Source organism: Ciconia boyciana, chromosome 2 (assembly GCF_034638445.1).
Source record: "Ciconia boyciana chromosome 2, ASM3463844v1, whole genome shotgun sequence".
Classification (NCBI taxonomy): domain Eukaryota; kingdom Metazoa; phylum Chordata; class Aves; order Ciconiiformes; family Ciconiidae; genus Ciconia; species Ciconia boyciana.
In genome coordinates this window covers 35,516,982-35,530,273 of record NC_132935.1, presented here as the reverse complement: position 1 = coordinate 35,530,273, position 13,292 = coordinate 35,516,982, and the positions used below count along the sequence as shown (strand labels likewise).

The 13,292-nt window shown below is 39.3% G+C and overlaps 1 protein-coding gene across 2 annotated transcripts; it reads left to right on the top strand.

The window, feature by feature from the left end:
- The first annotated feature begins 6,258 nt into the window (after nt 1–6,258).
- Nucleotides 6,259–13,292, top strand: LY96 (lymphocyte antigen 96). Of its 2 annotated transcripts, none has more exons than XM_072851226.1 (5): nt 6,259–6,559; nt 8,369–8,458; nt 9,409–9,537; nt 10,496–10,548; nt 12,915–13,292. In XM_072851226.1, the coding sequence occupies exons 1-5, from the start codon at nt 6,466–6,468 to the stop codon at nt 12,987–12,989; spliced, it is 441 nt and encodes a 146-aa protein (XP_072707327.1). In that variant the 5' UTR covers nt 6,259–6,465; the 3' UTR covers nt 12,990–13,292. The 2 variants fall into 2 exon arrangements, with proteins under 2 accessions (XP_072707327.1, XP_072707326.1); XM_072851225.1 differs by having other exon boundaries at nt 12,785–13,292.

Sequence of the window (13,292 nt, the reverse complement as noted above, 5' to 3'; positions counted from 1 at the left end):
AGCTTCATTGCCCTTCTCTGGACACGCTCCAGCCCCTCAATGTCTCTCTTGTAGTGAGGGGCCCAAACCTGAACACAGTATTTGAGTATACTTGCACATATGTGACTGGTTTAGATCCCTGGAACTTGTTGAGAGCAGTAGAGACTAGTATTCAAACAACTGTAGTTTGTTCTTCACATTAGAAACAAAGTAAAGGAATGGAATTGTAATCCAAAAATACTTCTAGATGCATTTCTGTTTTACTTTGGGTTCTGAACAGTCTGTCTTAATACAGATATTTCACAGTACACTGAGTGCATTTCCAAGTGGGAGGCTCTGAAATGCTTGGTGTTCTTCTAAGCTAGGAAATGCGCATAAACCAAAACAGGCCCTCTTGCTACTAACAGATTCTGCAAGAGAATTGACCATAGCGTGAGTGTTTTAATAAACAGATTGCTATCAAATAATTCCCAAAGCCTGGTTATGTTAGCTCCACATCTTTCACAATCCTATTAATTTTGTGAACTACTATTTTCTTCTAGTTCATTTTTCTTCAGTTTTATGTACTTGGTGAAAAACAGTTCTAATTGCAGAAGTATTACTAGCTGCTAATATTTTAATCCCTGGAAGTTGCTGATGGTTTTTTGGGTGTAGGTAACCTGTGTACGACATGGAAGAAACAATTAATTTATAAAACCTAGAGAATGTTCTCATACACGTGGAGATTCTGAAGGAAATACTGATGTAGAAGCCCAGTCTTCTAAAATAGGCGATTTACAAGCTGTCTTATCTGCAAGGCTACACCTACTATGAAGGTTGCCAGCTCCTGCAGCCTTTCCAGTCCCAGCGAATCACTTGGCCCTAGCAGCTGGGTCTTGCATCTTCGCCTGGTACCACTTTCACTCAATCTGGTGTGAAGAGCAGGAATGTATGAAATGACTCAAGCCTCTTTCCTAGACACTTGCTTCCTATCCCTTTCCAGCCTTAAGAGCTTCCACAAAAGGTCATAGATGACGGCTTTTTTTCCTATGAAAACAGACAGGATACATGTGAATTTTTCTTTTCAGTCTTTGAGTACATGCTGTTTCCCTGTTGGTGTCCCTCACCCTTTTTATCAAGTTTTTGGCTTTGTCCACATTATTCATTAGTCCCTGTCTGTTCTTAATTATAAAGTACAATGCTTCTTGTCATTCTTTAATGTTATTTTTTTAAATTGAATTATGCCACAACCCTCAGCGTTTTCTTGCAGATGTAAAAAATTCTGATGAGAAAATTATCCCGTTTTGATACTTTAAAGAGAAATCTTTAAAGCTCTGAGGTACTTCATACTCTTAACCACACTCTCTAGAATCAAAAGGTAACTAATTTCACTGGAGCTTGCTTTATTACAAACCAAAGTCATCACATTGGCAAAGATGAAGAAAATCTGAGTAAATTTTTGCACAGTACTGAGCGAGCCTCATTTAGGTGATGGAATCTTCATGAAATTCTGTTTGTGCTGTAAAAATTAAGAGCACACATGTGAATTATTACAATTGCTCGGTATAACTTAATAGGTGGAAACTTGGTAAGCTGCTGCAATTCGGTTGCCCTGGAGTTCTGTGGTCATGCCACAGATTTCTTCATGCCCCCATGTACAACATAGCCTGCTGCAGCCCCCCTGAGAAATGGCACAAGTGTGCTAGCTAGGAGTTGGATCCACTATAATAAGATTATCCCACAGCTATACAGACCTCAGCGAGCAGCTATTTTAAGCAAGGAATAACAGAGAACAAGAGCAAATGGCCACAAAACACGTCCAGCTGTCTCCATTTCTGGAATACCAGGGTGGACAGTGTTGCTGTGGTGTGCTTTCTGTCAGCCTCAGGTAGGACACAGCCCTTTCTTCTCCCTTCACCCTCTGCTTTCTCTTCTTTCTTGACAACTTTAATGGTTTAATGTACACTTTAGAGTATAACTATAAGCTTTAATCTTAAACTTGGCTTGGAAAGAATAAACCATAAGCCTACTGGCAACAGAGAGTTATTTCCAACATAATTGTTTCCACAGGATACCACCTCGTGTGTTGTTTGCTTCACTTTAATAGCCTCCAATGGTTTAATGTGTTATATTCAAATCAAACCACTAAGCCAAAGTGCATACAGCATTTAAAAAACTTATATTCAGAATAATGCACATCACTTTTTCTTTCTTTCCACAACTGTTTGCTTTCTTACTCAAATGCTACCAGCACACCACTGGGTATGTGCTGGTGCACTGCTCTTGGGTCGGACTCCCCTGGCGCCCTCAAGTACTTCATCAGCTGCCTGTAGAGGAGCTGAATTTTCTACCTCTTTCTAGTATCCCCGGGCTTGACTTTCTACTTCCACTATAAACATTGTCAAAGATAGGATGAGAGGATTTGAGAAGAGAGATCTACTCAGGAATTGCTAGAGTTTTCTATTTTTTATGATGATTGCCAAGTGTGTTTTTGTTTTGTGAAAACATGCCTTATGCCTTATATATAGCCCCTTTATATGGGAGTATCTTCAGCAGCAACCCTAAACCCAGGATCAGAAGTAATAAACATGTCTTCTTCCAGCTGCAAAAAGATCTACTTCAAAAACTGTCACAAATGGTCCTACAAGGAAAATTAAATTATTATTGCCTCTTTCTTTATTGAATAAATGTGTTTAACATCTTAAAAGAGTTTTCCATTAAAGTGAGGTTTTGGTACATGCCAAGAACTAGGACAAAATTTTTAATTCTATCTGACTAACACTTTGAAATGGAGTACTTTCCTCTGCTGTACTGGTATACTGTATTTATTTTCCTGTGATGGGATATTATGATAATATATATTATAAATCTTTCCTGAGGGAGATTTCAGTGACTTATAAGTGCTTATCTGGTCAAAGTACTCATCTGCAGCCAACAATCCAAATACAAAGTAATTATTTTGGAAAGCAATCATAAGTTAAGCAGTTTTTAGATGTATTGAAAAAGAAGATAAAAATATCATAAATTAATTTAAGGGTTTTAACCACAAATCGGTGAGGAGGCTTGGAGTTAAACTTCTACTCTCAGCATCTCAGATGTAGACAAAATGAAAAGTCATAGGTATGAATTCCTAAATTCACTAGACTTGGATTTATTTTATGTACTGTTAACTGGATATGAGAGTTGGTCCCTACTAAATGTAGTTGCAAAGGATTTCAAAATAAATTAAGTAAATTGTCACAAAACTCTAGTGAAGTAACGCTATTGTGTAGCTCTTTCCACTTCTCTTTCCTTTTCACCTTCCTTCTGGATCAGAGTATGTAAGAATGAGATTATAGTAAAGAAAGAGTATTTAGTAAAAATAAAATATATAGAAGTTTATGTCCGTCCTCTCCAGTACCCTTCGTACTGACTTAAAAGAGACAGAGCAGATTCCTCATACCTCTAGTGCACTAGTTTGGGACTTCAGTGAGCATCACAAGAGGTCACTTCTATGAATGGCATCGATACGGACATTGGAAGACACAAGCATCTAAAACTGAATTTGCTGAAAAGATTTTAAAATGATTGAGGTTATTTTGATGTAAGGACAATTTGACCAGACACAATGGTCAAGGTTGTAGACTTTATAATTGTGGTCGTAAGTGATAGTTTAGCCCTGAAACCAATAGCACTTATTGTTCCTGTTTTCCCACTAGCAAGCCAGATCCTTTTAAAATGGAGCCTAGTTATGCCGATTTTTTAAAGCATTGGAATAGTCCTGACTTGTGCAATAAGGAACAGGAGAGAGGTTTCCCCATGTGTCTGTCTGTCTAAGCCACCAGGGGGGACTCATTCCTCATCTATATCATTTACTGCAGCAAGTATCTGAAAAAACGCACCTATTCTTGAACTAGGTCTAGAAAGTCACGGAGTTCAGCAGAGAGCTTGTCTTCGTTTATGTTGAAAGAGCTTTTATATAAAATCTTGTAAATCTGCAACGCTCTTTCCAGTCTGCCCATGAGTACATCAGCCACCCAATGCACTGTGCAGCGAAGCAAGTACAAATCTGGCTACAGAGGGACGTGCTTTCCACTGGGTAATCGTATATGTCAGTAGGGTACAGTCAGTGCCATCTCATGCCTACTTCAAACTGACCTGTGACTTTTGCTAAATCTAATAGATTTACTGACAGAAGACTCAGCAGAGAGCCTGGCTTGGCTTCTCGCTGATTAGACTCGCTCCACATCGGTGGCCACAGCTTTGTGGTCAACAGGAACCTTTTATGGACATGGTGATGGTACATGTACAAGGCAGCTGTTCTTTGGTGTCTGCTTCATTATTCCATTTCTTTTTCCAACTGCTACAGCCTTCCTGATTTATTTGAATTTCACTACATATTTTACTATTTTTAAGCAAAATTTGGCCATTTTGAAACAGAATGGTACTATCGCTATGATCACAAAGGGTTTGTATGTTTTATAGCGTTCTATTAAACAACAGCAAAAATCTGTGTGCGATCTACGTACTCTGGAGATCTGTCAGGGAAGTTGTATAAGTTTGAATTCCCAGTTAAAAGCCAAATGTTAAAAGTTTCTTTCAGTCTTGAACTCTGTCAGGCCAGTGGGACTCTTCTTGTGGTCTGTAGAAAGATTTGGAAATACTGAAGACAATTCTCTAACCATATTAAAATTTCAATTTTTTATCTTATTTTGCGAAAGATTACATGCATTAACTCATTAGTTGGCACTTTTAGGTAGTTTTAATAGAATTCTCACTCCCTCCCCTTCTGGGCACAATCAGTCAAGTTACTGTGCATGTCGCTGTTCCTAAATTATCTTTTGTGTTACGTGTTTGGACTTCTGAAAACCGATTTCTTATTCTTTTGCTACTTTACCTTTAAAATATGTAAAATATTACCCTGGTGTGCACAGAATTTGTGAGAATAAAAGCTTTTAGACACTGTGATGGGGAGTGGGGAGAGTCAGAACAATTGATTAAGTTGTATTTGTTGTAAGTAATTTTTATTGAGTTTCCTGCTTAGCACAAAACCAAATACCTGTCTATTATCTATCTGCTTCTTTTTCATCACAAATACAATTTCTGTAGGTAACTCATGAGAAAATAATCTGATTAAATTCCATAATTCGTTCTTCCACGACTTCAATAAGTTTCCATATTTTATTATATTCAGAAAAAAATATAATTGCATTTCCTGTCAGTTAGATGGTGATTGTGTTCTCTTGAATGAGTTAGACTTTCTTTTCATCTGTTTCTGTAGTTGGGACTAGCAATATTGCTGGGTTTGTGCAGTAAAAGCTGACCCAGTTTAGTCCACAAAACTGATATGGTAGATACAGGCAAAATATGTTATTCTTTGTGTATTGCACTAACAGACAGAAATAAGGGGGTGTATCTAATACCAAAAGTGCTTTAAGAGTTTTTGGTTTAGTGTTTCAAACTTGAGCACCAAAATCTGCAACCTAGACTGTTTTCAACATCCGAGATTAAAATTGGGCTCCCAACCTATCTTCAGTTGTGACAGGGAGATTCTGTGTTCTTATAGCAACATCTCAGTCAAAGTTTTACAGCTTTTGTTATTAATTGTCTCATGGTCGGTGTCCGCCTGGACCCATGCCTGTGCACTGCACTGGCACAACAGTCAGTGCTTGGGTTCCGTGCTCTTGGGCAAATTCTGCAGCGCAGCTTCTCCAGCAGAGACTGCGGGGAAGAGCGTGGGATAAGGTCCCAGAGGGAGGCCAGGAGGGGGACATGGGACTCATCAGTTGTCATTTTATGGATTTTTAAGACTGTTTTCACTAAGAAGTATAACTGGGGTAGATACAGCTTTGAAGATGGTAGCTGAGATAGCGCAGGACATCCGTGGCTCTACTCAATAACATGTCAGATGGTTGCGTTCAGCTCCCATCCTTACCTCCATTTGGAAATACATCACCTAATTACACACCTCCAGAGTACTGGCGTGTTCTTAAAGCACGGTGAGCTTTGTAAGAAATGAATTTTGAAAACTTGTGAGAGTTATTGACTACCATATCAATAAAAGCGTGGACTTGGGTTTTCGAAAGAGTGTGTTTTCGTAATCTGTGGATTTTTCTCTTCTTTATTATGTACAGGAAACTCTGTGAGTGTTTGAAATCATGCCTTAACAAATGTTACTTCTGATGAGTCAACTAAACTTGCCCTTTACGTGCTTCTGGTAATCATAATTTTAGTTCTCCTCACTTCCCTATTTCAGACAGTTTTCTCTTTCACTTTTCAGTCGTAGCTTGAGCTGCGTTGTCTGGGGGAAAATGTAACAATAAAGGCAGAAATTCTTTTTTTTCACAAAATTTATTGTGATGATAACTGATAGGGCTGCCGTAGGATTAATTAAGATTGCAGAGAATTTGACAAAATAACTGAATACTCCCTGAAGACATGTGACTGAGGGTGACTGTGCTGAATTTTTGTTCCTTTTTCCCCAAAACAAAGTTTTGTTCCATCAAATACTGAGCAAAATAAGTAACTATGTTTGGACTTCTTTTTTTCCTTTTATTCACTCCCGGAGTCAGTGAATTTCTTTGTATGTCGTCAGATCTAGAAATGTCATATACCTTTTGTGGTAAGTAAAAAATAGCTTATTTTTTTCTTACTGGCATTTGCACAATAATTGCTGTAGTCTGAGGAAATGTGAACTTTCTTTCAAATGTATTTCTTTGATGAATACAGAAAAATAAAAAGAAGTTCCGCTGGAGTATATTTCTGTTATTAATTACCCTGTTACAAGAATTATACTGCATAGGCGTAAATATTACCACAATGCTGGGTGCAGCAGCTAAGAGAGAAGTTTATCCCAAGTAAAGCAGGCATGTTTCGATTCAGGAAATAGAAGGCAAGGGATTTAAACTTGTTTTGCAAGTTTAATAGAAGATAAGGGATTTAAACTTGTTTTGCAAGTACTGTATTGTATAAATTATCCACATTGATTTAACCAATATATTACAATGAAAAGTTTTAAGTATATGGAGAAAAAAGGGGAATGTGATACTCTGCCAGGCTAGAGGATCAGTTAGGCTCTGGCACAACATACCGTGTCCCTTCTTGCTCTGTCTGTGTCATAGACCACTGGATCTCTGTAGTTCACTGAGGTTTTTCAGTCGATTCTGCAACAACTTGGTACCTCCCTGATGTCTGTGTTGAACAGGCTCAGTGTGCCCCTGCAGACTCAGTGGCAAGAAGGTGGGCTTTCGAGGAGATATTTCGCAAGGAAAAGACCAGGTCTTTTGAAATCTGTGTGCATTACCAGTGTATATCACCTGTAAAATAGCTATATAAACTAAGGCACAGGGCGGGGGAATGTTTGCTTTACATTAATACTCACATTAAAAATTTAACAAGGGTAAAAGTGGTGGTACTTAAGCTTGCAAATCAAACCTTTGAGACCATGGTGAGTTTTGTTTGCCGTTTTTCCTGTTGTAATTTCCTGTGCGTAGTTGTATCCGAGATGAGAAGCTGACTGCTGGGTTACCAACAGCTGGACAGTTTCCCTTTGCACGCCCCTTGCTTTAATCCCTGAAACACAAGACCGAACCCCTCACTGTAAATCACCCCGCCATCCTGTTTGCTCCAGCCAGCGCTCAGCTGGGTTAGCCCGGGGAGCACCCCTTCCCCACCCTGCCTCCAGGCCCCCAGCAAGCAGGGCACTTCTTCAGCGTGGGCACACTCGGGAGGGCAGAAGCAAGCTGAATTGAATAGACTTACTTCCTAAAATAAAAATAAAAATACTGACTGGAAATCCTTCCAAAGGCTGTCACTGAATGATTTTTTAAAAATTAGAATATCAGATAATGGGGGTCTAAATTTGATTAGATACAGGTTGTACGATGCTTTATCACACCGCATCTGACACTGTGCATTGTACAACGTTAGGTGAGTACAAAGCAAATCTACTCAAAGGCTTATTTACATTATCCTGGAAAATATGCTGGTACATTAAAAACAGATTTAGATGTTGTCAGCAAGTTTATATAGATTCCATGGTTAGCATAAGTAGGGATATTTTCAGCAGAGGACCATGCTGGCTTAATGCTAATAAAAAGTTTGTGTAACTTCAAAAGAGAAATAAAGGTACTTTTGCCTCTGAGTTTTCTGTGCAAAATATCATCAACCCAACAACTGGCTTTTTTTACTACTTAATTTCAAAGTAATATGATATTATTTCTAAGCATATAAATAATCAGAAATAACATTTAAAGTACATATTTAATGTTTACTATGGATATTTATATTAGACAATTTTATAGTATATACCTTATTTTAAATACATTTTAAAATGTGTGTTTATTGTAAGTGTGTATATATGTGTATTTTTATAATTTTACTGGAGAAGCCTATTCACACAAACAATATGAAATACTTTTTTGTCCTGTAGATTCTACAGCTCATGATTTCATGTTTAATCTGACACCTTGCAGCATCATGAACAAATCCGTCTGGAAGGCTGATCTTACCTGGATTCCAAGTGAGTCCCTCTTGACTAGAGAATTATATTCTACAAATGCAAAAAAATGAATACAAGCAAAAAGCTGACACTTTATCCTAAATGTCAAATTATTTAGGAGATGAGTTACTGTGATTAAAAATGGAATAGATAAATGCTAATAATGGACAGACATGATGATTTGTGAAAATAAGTGTGCTTGATTTTTACTTGTTGGAACAGTTACCAGAGCTCTGCACACTGACTGGCACTGTACATGCAAATCTGAGACGGTTTAGGTGCACGTGCATTTCTCTGGAAGAAGCAGAGAAGCTTTTGCAGCACACAGCTCTTCTGGCCTGAAGAAGATCCAAGTCCTTTTAAGGGCAGAGAATATCATTAGGCTAACCAAGTATGGCAGGGCTTCTACTAAGAATATGGATGTTCCAGAAGCTGGAAATGGTACTGGATTGTGTATGCAAACCCAACTTGAAACTAATCTTTAAACCCAGCTCTAAGCTGGCAAGCTGAGTTACTTATTAAATGGCTGTATCATAAACTTCACCTTCTGAGTAAAAACTCCAGAGCTGGGGTAAGTTTGCTTCCCTAGAAAGATATCTTTATGATGGCTAACCGCATTCAGGACAGTTTGTTTGCAACACTTGCTTAAAACTACAGAGTCCTCATCTGAGTATTTATTTGGGTTACCTGTGAAGGTGAGTGAACTTTGTTAGCTTCGCAGAAGAAATTAAAACAGATTTTGAAATTGTTCACTCAAATATTTTTTAAGACTGATGTTTTTTGTGGAAAACCAGCTTTTTGTTTTTCTGGAAGTAACAGTTTTCAAGATATGTATTTTTGTTCATTTTGTAGGGAGTCTTTACAAAATAGTGTATTTCAGAGAAAACTAGTTTTTATCTGAATAGCATGCCTGTGTATGTGTTTTTCCTCCCCACCAGTTATCTTTTTCTTACCTGCAATGTCTTAACTAGGAAGTGACATCACCTTTTTGAAGGCCGTCTTCAACGTCTGGTACGACAGTGCCAAAGTGTTACTCTGGAAAGAAGTCCTCTGCAGCGGAGTTGATGATGAATATTCAGTGTGCGGAACACTGAAAGGAGGTCAGTGCAGAAAATATACGATGCCTTTCCCTTGCCTGGCAGGCTGCCTCCCCAACAGGGCCATATCCTGCCAGCCCTTTTTCACCACGAAGCAGATTTCTTAAAAGAGTGATTGATCATCCTGTGCAGACAGATTTTTCTCTCCACAATGCAGACTGATTCACCTCACTTGGCAGGCAGCAGACTTCAGAGCAGGCAGTTCTCCAGTGCCAGAACCCCACTAAAATAGAGAATTTCCGAATTATATGCTTTAACATCCTTGTACTGCAGTTTCCATCTCTATAAATTAGGATTACTAATATCCTTCATCTCATTATGACACTTTTATTGTTAACATCTCTAAAATGACATGGAACAACTACATTTGACTGGACTGTACAGAAAACTTGAGAGGAGCTAGGGGCACTACTAATATCCAGAACACAGTTTATTTAGAAAATTGTCTGGATGGGTTTTTAAAGAGATTCTCTACACCCATGTGTAATGCTTTTTTTATTAGAGAAGAGTCAATCCTGTTGTAGGGGCTAACCAACATTAACATGACACAGGCTCAGATTCAGAGAATTCAGGCAGGATGTCAGACTGAAGGCTGAAAAGACCTGTAAGGAGGTCAAAATACGCAATCCATGTTTTCCTTTAAAAATCAGTATCAGCTCTCTTCATTTATCATTCAGCTGAACTACTATTACAAGTTAAATTATTGGAGTTATCACAGTAGGATGGGTCTGTAGGAGATGTTGCAGGAGCATTGTGGTTAACTTCCATTTTCTAACGTGGTTTAGACAAATAGGCAGAGCTTTGGGAGAAGACACAGGTGAGGGCTTTATCACTGGAAGAGTAAATGGCATTCGCACTGCTGCTGAGAGATATACCATATTGCTTTGGAGTTATTAGGAAGTGTGATTGATGGCTTTATGATTAAGTAACCATTTATATTATAATTATCTATGTTTTACAGCAACATTTGCAACAACGTTTGACATTAAAGGTTCAAGAACAAAGTTTCCAAAGGTACTTTTCATCATTTTATATAAAGAAATAACAATAGTAAAGTCACATGCTTACATGTGTATATTTTCTGAAAAGAGATGTTCACCCAAACTGTAGAAAACAGCAAAAGGAAATGTCAGAAAACTTCCTCATGCTTGAAGTGATGACTGCAGAATGGTAGCATTGCTGAAATGCTAGATGTCCTCAGGTTATTATTGCTCTATTATTCCTCCTTTATTTTATAAAAGAAAAGACCAAAGATAGCAGTTAATGTCACCTTAATAATTCCATTTTGTTTGGTAAATTATTGTATTTCCTTTTGCCTGTTTGAGAAAATCCATCCATATTCTTTCTGCTCATTTTATTCTTTATTTTACATTCTCTTCACGTGTTGGTCTGTTCCTCCCTGAAACACTTTTCAAAGATTTGAAGAGGGACAACAATATCCAAAAGTAAAAGCAATGCTCCAGTGTTAAACCAGGAGCAGCACCAGTCCTCAGGTTAGCACACTTTCATCCAACACCTGCCTCATCAGCTGCCTGAGCCTTCCCAAGACCCTTACCGTCCCTATTAGTCCCCACAAATGTCACTAAGGAGCTCCTACTGGTACAAAATCTCCAGCCTCCCCTTAACTCAAAGCTCATGGGCCTCTAACAGTGCTGAACTCCATCCAGCCCAGCATCTCTTCTAGACCCAGAACTGGTAGTAGACAGGAATGTCTTCTGCCATAAGCAGTCCTCCTACAGATGAGGTGCTTATGGCAGACCTGTCACTTCCCAATGGGACTCTGCCAGACCAGGAACTAACCCTAATCATAGCCTTTGCTGTAAACTAGAAACTCTTGCAAGCCTCCCAGTCTTTAGATTAGTCCTAAGAGCCCTTCAGCTCCCAAGTGCTCATCCCCAGCTTGCCATACCAGCAGAGGAAGGTGACAGGAGTCAAAGAAGGTAGGGTAAGAAAGACCTGGGTTCAGTAGGGGCTACCAAACTATCTTCTGTCCTGGTGCCTACAAAAGTCTGTCTGTGCGAGGGTGTGAAGATGGGTAGCTAGACAACAGCTAAACCTGGGGTGATGCTGCTTTATGGATCAGATTGCTGGATGTGGATGAGCAAAGTGGTGGGTCTGGAAGGAAGGTGGACCTGACGCGAGAACCAGTATTGCTTACAGCGGTGTGCACTGCAAGAACGCGTGGCTGACTTAGAGTTGGACTTGCGGCTAAGGTTCCAGCAAGCAGTATCCCACTACTCAGGGAGCAGATGCTCCATGCAGGGAGGTGAGCTGGGCCCTGGCAGTGTGATTTAAGTAGGCAGCTTGAGACCTCACACTAGGAGAAGTTCTGGTTAGACTTTGATCAGGGACTGAAGAATGACTACAGCACTCTTCTTACATGGGTCCTTCCTCCCACTCTCGTCTCTCTAGCATACTTCATCCTAATCTTGACATCATGTCCAAACTCAGGACAAACTTTCTGCCACCAATAATAACATGAGGTTGCTTTAGCTTTCATCAAGCAGATGTTTGATGTATTAACATCATATGTTCACTATAAATTGATGATTTTGGTAAACACCACTGAGACTGAATAGCAGTTAAGTATCCAGTACATGATTATAGCTGAAAACAAAACGATGGACTGTCCAGTACAACAAACTCTGTTACAAGACTAGTCAGAAGCTGTGTGGTATGTAGCCTGGAGGATTTCCCTAGGACTGCCTGTAAAATACAGAGGCTGTTATTGCAACTACCTATGCTCTCCGTATGGGTATTGGGGCAAGGAAGTGGCAGAAAGTCAGCAGAAAATAGAAGTGTTGATAGGACGGAACCCTTGCTGGATGTAAGCTATAAGGGCTAATAAGGTTACTGCCTCACAGCAGAGACAGAAAAGCCCATTGCTGCAGAACGCAGCCTGGTGTATCAACTCTGTTCGAATTCCCATTTGTGGAGTCAGATATGTTACTCAAGAGCACGGCCCTGGAAGGGGGAGCAGGCACCCTCAGGAGCACAGGACTCTGCTTTGAGAGAGGACCCTGACAAGTGCAAGCTGGACCACAGCCTGCTGCTGTTCCTTAGGACCCTGGCCATGAGAAGAAAGTTGAGCACTGTTTTTTTATGTACACATATATCTGAATATACCCATGATAACAGTACCTGATAGGAACCTTTCTTTTTCAGTCCTAACAGAAAGCAGCTACTTGGACATGAGCAGGCAGCATTATGCACTAATTTTATTTTATTTTTTTTTCCTTGCTTGTTTTAGGGCAATTATAACATTATTTTACAAGGATTCTCTGATGATTCTGAGAATAATATGGTCATATGCTTGAATTTAACCATGATAGTAAAACAAGATGCTTTCTGAATGCGACAAACATTTCAAATCATTCCAGAATACAGAGATCGCTTCTGCAAGCAACTGGAATCCGAGCTGTGAAATAATAAGCACACTAATTTTCCTGAGGTAGAATACACCATGTACTGTCTGGAAAGCTACACGATGGATAATCTTATCCATTTATAGCACTGCTGTAATCAGATGCTCAGCCCATGTGCACAAAATCTCTGGGAATCAGGCATCCTGATTAATCCACAGAATAACCCTGACTGGATGTCAGGCTGAGGACAGCATTTTGGTGCTGTGCCTCGAGTTAAGAAAAAGTTGAGTCCTTCAGACTGTACTGGACGAATACAAGAAGTTTTGAAGTGCAAGAATCAGAAGTTTGCCAGTAGTTAAAATATAACAGCATTTGAATCTGGGAACCCTGTTG

Coding starts and splice junctions, on each gene's coding strand:
- LY96 (XM_072851225.1), top strand. CDS start 6,466: ATGTTTGGACTTCTTTTTTTCCTTTTATTCACTCCCGGAGTCAGTGAA. Junction 6,560..8,368: donor AATGTCATATACCTTTTGTG/GTAAGTAAAAAA, acceptor TTTGTCCTGTAG/ATTCTACAGCTCATGATTTC. Junction 8,459..9,408: donor TGATCTTACCTGGATTCCAA/GTGAGTCCCTCT, acceptor TGTCTTAACTAG/GAAGTGACATCACCTTTTTG.